Raw genomic sequence first — 14,017 nt, forward strand, 5'->3', positions numbered from 1 at the left:
GTCGGCTTCCCCCAGCCCGCCCCGCCCCCCGGCTTCTCCGCCGGAGGCTACCAGCAGCAGAAGCAGCCCTACGCGCCCGCCGATCCGTACTACGCGCAGGGGTACCAAGCCGCCCCAGGTACAATTCCCCACATCCTCTTGCTTACCTCCGATGCTTATGTTTGGTCCGGGATACGATAAGCTCGTGTAAATTGAGGTTTCTGTGGGGCACAAGGCCGTGCCAGTGATATGGTCCCTGATGATGCACAATCTCACGGTTGCCTGTGCACGATCACAACTCGGAATTCTTTGATCCAAAATTCGTGCGCATGATCCAAATCCCAGCACTCACCTTTTACTTTGTCGGGTACTCCAGCGACGAATTCTAGTTGTGAATAGACCCTAGGCTTCAGCTTAACTATAATACATCAACTCACCACATGGATTCGACGGGCTACTGTTGTTTAAACTGGAACAGAACACTACATAGTTCCGTAATCCATGCTCCTTTAGGCTAGCAAGTCTTGATTAGTATTTGCGGCAACAATTGCGGACCGGATTGTCACATCGATAAAGACATATAATTCAACAAATTCTTAGTGTGCTGAATTCACTAGCCAGATATAATGTTTGGAAGTTTATTGCAGTTCTTCTGTCGGTCACCTTATACTTCTAGAAACAATCAAGATAAATAACTTCAGATCCTATTTCGCATCAATTTCTGGGGAAAACAGATAGGTGCATAGACTCGCACAAGAAAAAACAAATGGACCCCCAAGACTGATTTTTTTTCCCGTTAAACACGAGCCTCGCTCCTGGTTCCATCTTTCATAGAAAAACGAAACCAACATACAGCGTCAGGTTTTAAGGTTCACAGACGAGCTAAGCTCACAAATGCAAAGACAACTCCTACCCCTCACCAACACGGCAAAGGGCAAACCTAGAGCAATTGCCAAAGGACCTTACAGCAAGAACAGAAATACTCCATTTCGCTCTAGTTATACTCTCAACACATGGATTCCATCGCTGCATCAACGGTTCTTCATCAGGTACTCCAGCGTAGTAGCTCCCCAATGATCTGCATCACCCACTGCAGCTGCCCAGGAAGAGTCCATCATACTCTCTGCGCAGATCAGTCTTGCTCCAGCTCCCGTGGCGACCTCAGTTTCCTGAGTAGCAGATCCCTGGACAGGGCTGCATCCCCCCAAGAATCTCCTTGAGAGGTTTTGCCCAGTCTACTAGATAACCCACTATCAAATGCCCAGCCTGTTTCACAGAAATCCAGTTTTTTCTGTTAAATACTAAGGCATTTCTGCAAATCCAAAGTCCACACAGAACTGCAGAAGAAACTATGTTTAAGAGCATGAACTTTTTGTTCCATAGACAAGAGCAGCAAGTGACTTAAAATCAACAATATCAACCTTTGAAAATTTGTTTAACATCACTTCATATAGCTCTAGCAATGATGCACTCAAAAAACAGGTGATATACTGATTCAGTCTCAGTACAGTGAATACACTCCAGAGGTTTGGCTAGGCCTCTTTTCCTAAATCCGAAGATTGTCACAACACTGAAAAATATACATCCATGTTATACAATAGTCCTGTTTCTGGTGCCTCAGGTTATGGTCCTGTTGTTCAAGGTAGGCCTGTTGAAGGAAGACCCGTGAGAATGCGGCGCCTTCCATGCTGTGGGCTCGGCATGGGCTGGCTTCTGTGAGTGCCTCCCAATACGCTTGCTATTTTTCCTTACTTTCTGAAGTTAAACCAGTCCCTCATAAAGTTCTGTTCTCTTGCTCGAACAAAGGTTCATTGCCGGCTTCTTCTTGGCTGCCATTCCGTGGTATATTGGTGCTTTCATCCTAATCTGTGTCCGGGTACATGACCACAGAGAGAAACCAGGATATGTTGCCTGCACTATTGCTGTAAGTTACCTTTCTGATAAGACCGCAATACTATGCTGCTGTTAAGATTTCACTTAGGAATTCGAGACTGTGAGCTTTATGGTCCGTTCAACCAGTTTTGTTACATTAACTGAAATAAATTAGCTCAAAAGAATATACTCAGGTGCTGCTTACAGTTAATTTTTCTTGTGATAGCAGCAACTAAAATATTGGTATGGCCGAATTGAAAAAAAAACTCTTATCAAAATGGAAGTAGATTTTTACCGTACAAATTTAGCAATTGCAAGCAACATGGAAATCATTAGAATCACAAATTACAAGGTATAACCTGTCACAGTAAATTATTTTCTGTAATACTTGGCCTAACTTTGCATTGGAATTCACTGCATTGCACAAACAGGCTATAATTGCGGCCATTGTTATACCCCTTGGAGTAACAAAAGGAACAGACTCATGGTGAGCCACCACCAGCTCTTGGCAGGCGGTTCTGTTGCTGAATATAAACATCGTTATTTCTGGACTAATTACATGATAGGTTATTACAAAGTCTGCTGGTTGTATTTCATGTATGAGTGTGTCTTGTATACATATATGTACAGTAAAAAGAGTGGGGCTGCATCTTCGATGTTCTCTTGTATCGATACTTGATACTTATAGTGTGTAATAAAAGCTCGAATGTACAACACATATCTTTCTCGAGGTTACCTCTCGTTCAAATTCAGTACTACAAGGTACACGCTGCAGCATTCTACAATGGATTCCTTTGCAATACCTGCAGTAACTTAATGTTGAAATTTGATGTATCACTCGACAATTGTTACCCCTCCTTGGAGTAACATAAAGGGAACAGACTCGTGGTGAACTGCAACCAGGTCTTGGCAGTGGTTATGTTGATGAATATAAGTGGTGGTTATTTCAGTTCCTGCATCGACGGTCGATGTCCTCTTGTACCTATATTTGATACATACTGCATCGATGATGTGATGTCCCTTGTATCAAGATTTCGGGTTTCTTCTTTGTAATAAAGCTCAAGTGTTTTCAACACATATTTTATATGAGGTTACATCTGTGTCAACTGTCAAGTTCAGCACTTTCATATGGTATCTCAAGCAAGTTTCATTTCTCATTATCATAAGGAGTATAGGCGATATTTACCATCTGAATCAGAACCTATATTGCCCACATCAATTTGTTAGTTTATGTTCCAGCTTGACAATTTGTTTGTCGAAAGCAGTGATGTTGTTAGTTTAAATGAATCAAACCCTGCTGCCCATGAAATCTGTTACACTTTAGGTCCTGGCCATGTGTTGGCATGAAGAACCTCCAGATGATTATCATTCGAGTTGTATACTCCCTCCGTAAAGAAATATAAGAGCATTTAGATCACTACTTTAGTGATCTACACACTCTTATATTTGTTTACAGAGGGAGTAGGCGCCCCAAAATATAAGAACGTTTTTAACACTGGTATAGTGTCAAAAACCGTTTTTATATTCTGGGACAGAGGGAGTATGATTTAGAGACGAACGGCGGCATTTTGTCGGGTCAGGGACTCAGGGGGAATACAGATCTTTTGTGCCATGTTAAGTTTCATGTTGTAAGTTGCCACAGCGGTTTCTCTGCCTCGCATCTCCATGTTGTGGATCAGCGAATGACCTCGAACTCGAAGTGGGCTACTGCTAGCTTAGTGCTATAGAAGCCAAATTATCCTACTGGAAATGGAAATTGAACCTTCTATAGCCAGAAAGAAGCACTGGCTATGTTTCTGTCGTAATGTTTATAGTGGCGCGTGTGTATTGTCTAGATTCCAAACATTCATGGCATAGTATCGTGTTTCCATTTACATTAGCAGTTCATTTCTATAACTCCCAAAATAGTCTGACTTTGGTTGGTTGTTGTTCGATGAATAACAAGAAATTGGTATTGCAGCTTGAGACAGAGTACCTGAAAGAACTATGTTATCTCCTACTACTATATTACATATAGTCTTTACTTCCCTCAAAAGAAAATACATATAGTCTTTACTGGTCAGAATCCCCATTTCTAAATCCGTGTAGCCTTTTTTGAATATTGCTTGGAACTGGAAACATGTGACCTGAAAAGTGGTCAGACAGTTAGATTAAACTTAGCTTTTCTTGGACTTACAGTAGTGGTCATGATTCAGTTTGATTAAGCTTGATGAACGCGTAACAGCGTACCTTTTTTTCTGAACCATGGTTTATCCAGTATCTGATGGCCACATAGCTTGACTTACTTGGAGATTTTTCTAAAAGATAGCTTCTGTAATTACAGAGAATTTCTAAAGCATACTCTTCTGCTAAAATGTCTTGTACTGTGAAAGGTCCTGCAAAAATTGTCGAGAAAGCGAGAATCTTGTGCAAGCGTTCTTTCTTTTTTTCAAAACTGGGCTCTTATCTCACACGTAACATAAGAAAGAAGGCACAGACTTTTTTTCAGTTTGTGGCAGTGGGTTTCTGGGGCATGAAATTTAGACTGATGTTCAGCATGGTGCATATCAGTCTAAATTACTTTCAAATATTGAGACTTCTATTTCTCCACTTATAAAACATAAAGGCTACTTGTGTACTCTTAAGGTGTAAAGGCCATGCAAAATGGTTTTCAGCCAAAACTCCACGCTATCTACTGGCATCAACATCTATTGGCACTATCACCCTGAGAAAAAACTCTGACCAATGCACGCTAACATACATTGGGATTTTTACTTGGAAGAACAATCAAGGGCCAACTCAATGAACTGATAATTTGGCACTCGTAAACGACAACGGCGCTACGCAAGTAATCTTAGGGCCCAAAATCCGGATATCAATAAAAAAAACAAAGTAGAATCAGATATAATATTATATCAGCAACCTTGAGCTCTACACAAGTAGCCCATCAGTTAATTAGTTCATCTCCAGATCACAACCACCAGCCAAGCCTCACATAATAAGAAGGCATGCATCCACACGCTGCTGAAAACAGAATGCAGAGCTTCACAGCCACCCTTCTGAACATCAAAGTTACGTACTCCCTAGTTACTACAGAAATGTCGATAATACGGTGCCATTGTGTAACTGTATCAGATGCGCCACCTAGTAGGTCAAACAGCCTGGTGCTTGCCCCACGAACTAATAAGCTCTCTGCACTCTATAGACCGCCATCATGAGGTTAAAGAGGCAGGACGGCGCGATCGCAAACCAGCTAAAGAAGGCCATGGCGGTGGCGGCCATGAAGCCTGGGCAGTGGTTGTCCGAGCACATCATCAGGTCGTCGTCGAGGAGGATGGTGATGCCTGCCGACCCACTTGCTGCAGCGAACGTCAGCGCGCCTGTGACCTGCAGACAAAACGTCGGGGGGTCAAAACCGGATTGTGTTTGTTTTAGGAGAAAGAGAAATGCACCTGATCGTTAAATGATTCTTTGCTTGTTTCATGTATGTAATGTAAAGCTTTTCTAGTGTAAGAGATCACAAGGAATGAGCGACAGAGGGCTTTTTTCGCAAAAAAAAAAAGAGCGACAGAGGGCTGTCTGTTCTGAGGTGCCTGAGAAAATGTGTGACTTACCCAGTCCCCAATGGAATAGATGGTGGTAGCTCGAGGAGACCGGAAGGAATGCTTGACAAGAAGTGCGTAGATGTCCACGGCGCCAGAGCGAGGCTCCACAGGCATTGCAAGCTTGCTGCTGCGACGAGGAGGCTGCTCAGAAGAACAACAGTGAGTTCATCTCATCTACAGGAGGAAATCAATCCCGTGTTCCAAGTTGTAAAATCAATCTGTAGTGGAAAACACAATCTAATCGCCCCCACAGAAATAAGGTAAGATACGCTAGCATGCTACATTCATTGTTTCTTCTAGTTGTCGATGCTATCCCCCAACACTGACAGAACGTAGATATCTTCAAATGTTTCCCCAAAGACGGCAATGTGATGCATACGAGGAATGTCCATTACAACAATCAAACTGTTCTGCATTCCGACAAGCAGCCAAACTTATTATCAGCGTACGCAGCAATGAGATGCTTTTGTCGAATGCCTAGGGGAACTATGCACAGGTAAATCAATCTGCTAATTTTCCACACAAAAAAATGGTTATGATCAGCAAACAAGGGCTCAAGCTAAACATTGTTATATCCAAAGGACACAACTATGAACATGACCATGTCACCATCCGATCTAATTGCATTGCCTCTTTCAGGATGCCAAACCAGTTAAAAAGGCGTAAAAGTAGTGAAATGCGCTAACAAAGATGAGCATCTGTCTTTGGAGGATCAGGAAAGCACCCATCTGAAAATTGCACCTTCATGTTCATGCTTGATAGTGGTATGTGTCAACAGAAACCCTGAACCTGAAAGCCCAGGCTGCTGCTTAACCCCAGCTGGCCCCTGAGCCGCTGCAGCCGGAGCCGGGCCCTGCCCCTGCTCCGCCGGCGCCGCCGCCGCAGCAGCAGCCTCCGGGTCCGGGTGGACGAGGGGATGGCTGGGCTGCGGGAGCATGGCGCCGCCGTGGTGGAGCCAGTCCCAAAATTGCGCTCCTCTCTTCTCTGGTAGAGTCTAGAGTGTAGAGTGTAGAGTGTAGAGTTGGCCGGGCGGGGTTCCCGAGGGATCTATGGAGGGCAGGCACGCCGGACGGCCGGTGGTGTCTCTGCTCCGGCGCGGCTTCTTTGCTCAATGTAGCATGATTGAGCGGCACTAGTGAAGAAACTGCGTTGTTTCCTCTCCAAAAATCCATTCAGTGAGCGCGCGAGCAGAGCACCTTCTGCTGGCTCTTACGTGTTTTATGTATGATCCTGCGGACCAAAGAGGCCCTGAGCATCTTTTATTTTCTTCTCCTTTTTGCAGGGGAAATACATTCTCTTGCTTACGAAATCATATATTTGCTAGTGGCTACGGTCACAATTAATTTTCAATCCCATATGAAACATAAATTTTTTTTCACGCATTTCTGGGACAGTAGAGACGATGCCCTCGCAACTGTGCTAATGGTATGATTAACAGTTCAAAATGATCTTGTAAAATTTGAGTGCGGGCAAATCCCACTCAGCTTTGCATCATAAGTTCCAACCACATTTTATTTATACCGTTGACAAGTTCAATGCCAACAAACCTCTTAATTCGTGGGGCCAAAAATCACCTAAAATCATCATCAGCTCACCAGTCTGCAGCACTTCCGGCCGGAGCTAACGGCACTGCTCGCTGCGTATGATGTGGACCGCCATGGCAAGCCTCTTGTCCACCACCGGTTCCAGCAGGCAGAGGTCTCCGGCCTGCAGGCGGTTGTCCGCGGCGAACTCGCGCCACCCTCCCGCCGGGACCATCCGCCTGTGACGCATCTCCACGCGCCATGCCTTGCTCCACCCGGCCTGATGGAGTGTCAGCGTCTGCTTCCCGTCTGGAAGGCGTCCGTCGGCAGCAGCAGCATGTCCCGTGGTGCCCAAGTCCTATAAAAACAGTTCAGTTGCAACAGAGATGGGAACCAATCAATCAATAGTGGTGAAAATACAAGTTCAAGAAGTTAAGAGCTAATCAATGCATGGATGAACTGTGAAATTTTAGATCAGAGGATCGCGGAATGTGCCATCTACAAAAAATTTACACAGGTTAAGAGCTACATGATCTTTGTGCAATAACTAAGCAGCGATCGGAGGTCAAGGTTTTAGAACTTACCAGGGCAGACCTCAGATTGCTCTTGTCCATGGCTGCCACATAAATAGGCGCTTCAGATCGGACTGCCTTCACCTTCTCTGCAAGCACCCTCTCCTGCGCCTGGGTTAAACGGGCGCTGCAGCCTAGCACCACATATCCTGGTCTGTCACAACCATCTGATGCTCCTGCAGATAAGATGATGTTTCACATCATTTAAGACCACATGTTGATCTTAACAGTGATAAGTTGAACATGTATACCGTCGACTGGTTCGTCCTTGACACATGCCGTCGAGGCGGCTTTCATGCTCGTTCCGCCAATTTTCGAGCCACGAACGACGTCTCCACCCTTGGATTTGCCGGCGCGTCTTGCTTTGGGAAGCAGATGGACCATCAGCATGAACCTTCTCCCCTCACCCCTGTTAATCGGCTGGAGCAGGCAGATGTCCCCCTCGCGTAGACGGTTGTCGCGGACGAACTCTAACCACCGCCCATAGAGGACGTACCCAATGTTGCCTCGCCTGACGTGAAAAAGGGGATGCCACTTCTTCTTCACTCCTGGGAGGGTAAGTATGATGTTTTGGCTTTCAGTGGGAAAGTGCGCAGCTGCATAACGCTTCGGGATGATCTGGTTGTGCAGACGAGATAAAAGACAAAAATCGCAATGAATTAAAACAACTGAGCCAACTATTCCTGGTTTCAGATATAAAGCAGGGAAACATGTATTATTGATCATACGGCCACGTAGTCCAGGTTTTGGTGATAGCTATGCATATTTTCGTCTGTTGTGTACGTGCTACACGAAAACCACATCCACATTGTGCAACTGCCACAGTGCAGGCCACTAATGTTTTCTGGAGGACTGTTGCATGACTTTCATTGCGTAACAACCTCTTTCTATATGCTAGTGACAATCAGTTTGAATCATCCTTATCTTTAAACCCAGATGCAAACTGTACATGGAACAAGGTATATAATTGGTAGGAAAAATTAAGTGTACCGAGCAAATAGAGAATGCTCTTGGAGGAAACCAAAGAATCTTCGTGGAACAACTGACGGTTTATTAGTCCACAAATAAAAATTATTTTGGGAGAACGAATCAAAAATTTTAGTTGGACAAATAAAAATATTTTGATTTGGTTCCAGTTTTAGAACTGTGATAAGAGTTACAATAAGGATTTGGCTATATGCATCATTGCTTCAGAGGCCGCAGGTAATAAAAGCTTTCTAAAAAAAGTTGAAGAAACCGAACATGCTAGTGGACTAATTCAAATCTGTTAATGGAATAGAAAAAATTATTGGTGGAACAATTAAATATGTGATGCGCCATACATATCCAGAATAAACAAACAGTAAAGTCCCCAGTGCAGAATAGGAATTACCAGAGCGGGTTGTGGTCCATTGACATTGCTCTTCATTATTTGAACCACTAGCAACGGAATTTCAGGCTGAATTTCAGCAATAAGAGCATCAATTCCTACCTCGTCTTCTTCATCAAGTCGGCACCTTCTTGACAATATATAGCGAACCTCGGAGGAAGTTTCCTGATGATCTGACTGGGTAGATTCATATTCAGATGGACTGTCTTCTCCTGTCAATAGTTTCAATGGTAAGATAGTATTGCCAAGAAGTAATTGCAGTGCGGCATTTGTAATAGCAAAATTTAGCAGCTGAGAGTTAATAATGTAGTATCATCGAAAGAGAGAGAGAGAGAGAGAGAGAGAGAGAGAGAGAGCTGGTGAAACTTACCTTGGTTTGAACATATATCAGTTCTTCCAACTTTGCGAAGCAAATGAACCATAAAGGTGAACCTTGTTGACTGAACCTCTGTCATTGGTTGAAAGAGGCAGAGATCACCCTTCTTAACACAATTGTCATGGACAAATTCACGCAAAGAAAGGTTGCGTCCCCTTCCATCAGGTCTGATGCGGAATTTGCATGGCCAAGCCTTGCTCTTCCCAGGCAGTTTGAGTGTGACAACTTGAGTTTTGTGTGGAAAGTATGCATGTGCATAATCCTTAGATATTACCTGATTAAAAAAGGGATGATTGGTATGGTGCTGTGTTGTGTAATCCTTGGACTGACAGCGACACTATTTTCATAATATAGTAATATAAACATGATGACAGTCGTAAAGCGAGATATGAATATAATGCCATTCAATTGTTTCATAAATATCCTTCAGAGGTTTGTTACAATTAACAATATCGGAAATAAAGATATTTAGAGAGGTGTATGTAGCTACAAGCATTTAACAATACATACAGAATTCAAACCAAACGTACCAGATTAGGATAGTGGTTCACATTGGTCTTCTTCATCATCACCACAAGCACAGGGGTTTCAGGTCGAATTTTCGCGACAAACTCCTTGATTTCATCCTCCTGTTCTTCTGTAAGATGGCATCGCCCTGCTAAGACATAATCCTTTGAGAGCCCCTGAAGATCATCTGACTCCATAGACTCGCCTTCGGACAGACTATCTTCTGCTGTAAAAGAGAGTCAAGAGAGATCAACATGTAGTAATTAAACGCTACTCACCAAATATATGAGTACACTGTACACAGCCGAACCTGATGATTCATCTGAAGAAGAATTTACCGCAGGCGCCTTTCCTGATTTTCTACCTTCTGAATCTGAAGCGCCATCAAAGGAACTGCTCGAAATATCAGCACCATAAGTGCTCGCTTTTTTAACATGAGCAGAAATTTTCGCCCCGGCACGACACGTGATCCTCTCCTCGCCATTGGAATCAAAGATGGTGACCTTGAAGCAGGAGATTCCAAGGTTACGAAACATCAAGTAACAGTTGTCTTGTATCTGATTTGCACGAACAAACGCCTCCCATCCAGACTGCAGGACCGATCTGTTCATCTTCTTGGCAACTCCAACGACATACATCTGTCCGTTAGGTGCTTCTAGTCGGATGGTCCCAGAGATCTTTCCTCCGAAATGGTCAACAAGACGCGCCGGTATGACCTGCAGCAAGCAGCAGTGGTGGAAGTGGAACCAAGGGTCAAAACAAAACATACAAAATCCAGCGAACTGAGGCAGCACCCTGAACAAAGAACTAAGGAAATTAAAAGTCAACATACCATGCTGTCTTTAAAGTTACCACGCATCTGCATGATGAACTTGGCCCTTCTCCTGCTGCACTCACAAGGATTGCTCATCACGACCGGAGCCTTCCTGCAAGATGGACCGTATATAGATCATGCCTTCAGATTTTCGCTTGCATAACTAATCCGTGTGATCCTAAAAAACTGAAGGTTACTGGCGACCCTCTAAGATCTCTTGATGGTATGGACGTACATATCAATTAGATTTTCTTTGTCTAGGAACAAGAAAAGCATCAGACAAAAGTGACTAACTAACCAACCAACCCTGCACCAAGATCTGCCAGATCGTCCACGTAAACAAATGGAGGCAAGAATCAACGCTGGATGGAAGGGGCTTGGAAGAAGAAGATGAGGAAGCTTACTGCGTCTGTGGTGCTGCACGTACTCAAGGGGTTGAACTGGAACGGCAACGGACAGCCATGAAGCACAGCTATTTATGAAGGGAATTGCAGCCCAGGGGACAGGGGTTGTCGACTCCAGCGGGCACTTCATGCAGGCTTAATGGCTATTGATGAAGGCATTTGCCCGTACAGTCACAATTGCGTCGTGGACATTTCCTCGAGCACCTGGCGGGCGGGCAGGCGGGCAGGCCATGGCGGCTGCCGGTGGCAAAGGCGCAACCGCCCGTGGTGCTTCGGCCGCTGGCACAGGGCCACCGGTGCTCGGGTTTTCGGGCCGAGGAGCAGTGGCCGCTGACACGACTGGCTTTGGGCACGGCGGCCTGTGGCGGTTTCGCAGGTGCGACAGGGGATGGTGGTGGTGGAAGACGGCGCTGGCTGTTGGTGACTGAAAGGCGGGGGCTTGGCCCGCCGGCGCCGGCGGAACGGGCACCAGCGTGGCCCGAGAAGCCGACGCCATGTCCACGTGGAGGTGCTGCCAGGGAGGGGCGGGGAGCAGGGACGAAGACGAGTGAGGTGTGCGCCATGTAGGCAGATCCACCGTCCACGTGCAATAGCATCCGGGGAACGTCAAGTGCGTGTCATTAGTTTCTCCAAAAAAAAGGTGCGTGTCATTGCATTTATTTAAAAAAATTGCGCCATCTCACTATGCATTACAGTACTCAGTAGGGAATATATCTACTGCATCGATGCAATTGGTGTCACCGGTGCATCGGACCTAATTGCACATTAAAAAATGTTCGAAAAAATCCGGAATTTTTTTAGTGCATTGGCATAACATCAATGTATGTTGTGATAAAAATTCAACTCAAAATTTGAAACATTGCTCGAGATACAAATTTGACAAATATTTTTCGGATTTTTTTCAAACGTTTTTAGATGTGCTAGGGGGGACCGGTGCACCCGTCGCATCAATTACCCTGGGTCACCATATACATTTCCACTACATGACAAATTATACGCACATCACATCATTAAGAAACGTATTTTTCATCTTTCATCGTACATAAGTCCTTGTCAAAACTCTTTCCCAACAAAAGAAGTGTATCGTCTGCATTTCGTGTGTGATGTATGTTTTAAACAATCACCCGACAGAAAAAAAAAGTGTCCCACATCATGTGTGACGTGTAAAAGTACTGCTATATGCATGACACTGACTAGACGAAGGCCCTGTTCGGCTGCTCTCCACCCCACAGCTCCGCTCTGGAGCGTCCGAAACAAAGCGGCCCACGGCCTATTTTTTTTGGAGTCGTCAAAGAGGCGCTCCATGCGCTCCCGTATTTTGCGGAGCTGGATGATTGCCAAACAAGCTCGAAATACACACCACATGCCATAGCCCTCCATCCAAGCCCAAGGCTAAACAACACCAGCGGGGTGGATTAGCTATCATTCACCACAAAGCGTGGAGTACTTTCCAACGTGTGACCACAACACACAACTGTCACCGAAACGCCCACCCATTTGCCAAAAAATAAATTAAGTTACTCATCACTAACTCCATTTGTTCACAACTATATGTTCACAATGGCGTAGCTGTAGACTAGTCAGGGTGGTCCGACCAACACTAACCTATATTTAATAAGAAATACAAATTTACCAACACTAACATATGTTTTTCCCTGGTTTTTTGTTGTAGTAGCTTGCTACCATTGCCGTACAAAGTGTAGGATCGAGAGTATATATAGAGGGGGAGGGTTAAATGGGAGGTTCAAACTTTGAATACTCTCAACACAGCAAGGTGAAAAATAAACTAAACATAGGCAATTCTACGAAAGAAATCAACTATGGAAGGAAAACTACAACATATCTACTACAAGATATCAAACAGAACACTGCTAAGAAGGATAACTAAGTAGCATTAAATATAGAATAGACGAACATAGAAACAAATCACCTTAAGCACAACTAGTTGGAATACAAATACAAACCTATCAAAGTACACAAACTATTGCACTCAACCATGCAGATGAACAACACAAAACAGAAAACATTACATAATAACTGAAAGTAATGATGTAGATAGAATCGATCAGTGGTGCTCGATGGTGATAGTTGATTTGGTAGGCCGGTTCACTCTTTAGACGTATATACTCTCGGATATATTAGTCTTGCACTGGCCATGCTTAGATTAATGATCTCCAAGGGGGAGTTTTGTATGTTAGTTGGATTTAACCTTGCAAGTAATCTACTGCAGTCAGTGGAAAGGTTTGCATTGTGTTATTGCCACTAAGAATGAAAAGGTAGTTGCCTCCGAGCCAGGGATAAACACAACCATACTATCAACATTCTTTTCAACTTACTTAAACAACAAGTTCCATATTAAAACTCGGGCCGTGTTTGGTTCGGGAAATGGAAAGGAAATGTAACCGAAAGCAAATGACACCGTTTCTGTAAAAACTATCGTACAAAAATCAAAATGTTTGGTTACTAACTATATTGGTACAACAACGCTTGGTCGTGCATTTCCTGCTCAGCTACCTCCCGAGCTGAATGCCCAACCTGACGTACCATCCTCATGAGCTTCTCACATTTCCTCTCAGTCATCTTGACACCTTAGAGGAGCCTGCACATCTCGTCGATGGCCTGGCCAAGAGGAGGTTCAGTGCGAAGGCGAGAAGGTACACACAGAAGTGCAACAAGTCGGGGGCTACCTAGGCGGCCGCGTCTACCGCCATTGGTTGTATGTTGTACTTCCCTTTCCCCGTGCAACATACAGACCAATACATTGTGAGTCCATGTGCCATTGTAGCACGCCCAAGAGAGTTGATCGTGGACGCCATTATCCGTAGGGACCTCTTCTTGTTCGCAAGTGGCCATCGCTTTCGGTGAGGGATTCGACAATGGCCTGCTTCACCTGTCACGTAAAGCAGTTGTTGTAGCGAAGCGAAGTGTGCAACGCGTAGAGGAGTACGTAATGCCCGAGCTTGTCATACCATGGTTGAAGCTCCCTCAACCTCAAGTGACACAATTGTACGAAAAAA

General features: G+C 44.5%; 1 protein-coding gene and 2 pseudogenes across 1 annotated transcript in view; 1 reads left to right on the forward strand and 2 right to left on the reverse strand.

Annotated features, from left to right (window-relative positions):
- LOC123052030 (60S ribosomal protein L18a-like protein) overlaps positions 1-2,569 on the forward strand; it is a 3,061-nt gene extending 492 nt beyond the window's left edge. The window contains exons 2-5 of the mRNA XM_044475107.1: positions 1-118; positions 1,601-1,694; positions 1,786-1,903; positions 2,283-2,569. Coding sequence (XP_044331042.1) covers positions 1-118; positions 1,601-1,694; positions 1,786-1,903; positions 2,283-2,342 — 390 coding nt within the window. The 3' untranslated portion in view covers positions 2,343-2,569. The remainder of the gene's footprint in view (positions 119-1,600; positions 1,695-1,785; positions 1,904-2,282) is intronic.
- A 2,217-nt stretch (positions 2,570-4,786) lies between these two features.
- LOC123052089 (CASP-like protein 5A3) lies at positions 4,787-6,372 on the reverse strand (annotated as a pseudogene).
- A 467-nt stretch (positions 6,373-6,839) lies between these two features.
- On the reverse strand, positions 6,840-11,563 carry LOC123068412 (B3 domain-containing protein Os03g0619600-like; annotated as a pseudogene).
- Positions 11,564-14,017: the final 2,454 nt, after the last annotated feature.

This window comes from Triticum aestivum, chromosome 1A, assembly GCF_018294505.1.
Source record: "Triticum aestivum cultivar Chinese Spring chromosome 1A, IWGSC CS RefSeq v2.1, whole genome shotgun sequence".
In the NCBI taxonomy this organism is placed as follows: Eukaryota; Viridiplantae; Streptophyta; class Magnoliopsida; order Poales; family Poaceae; genus Triticum; species Triticum aestivum.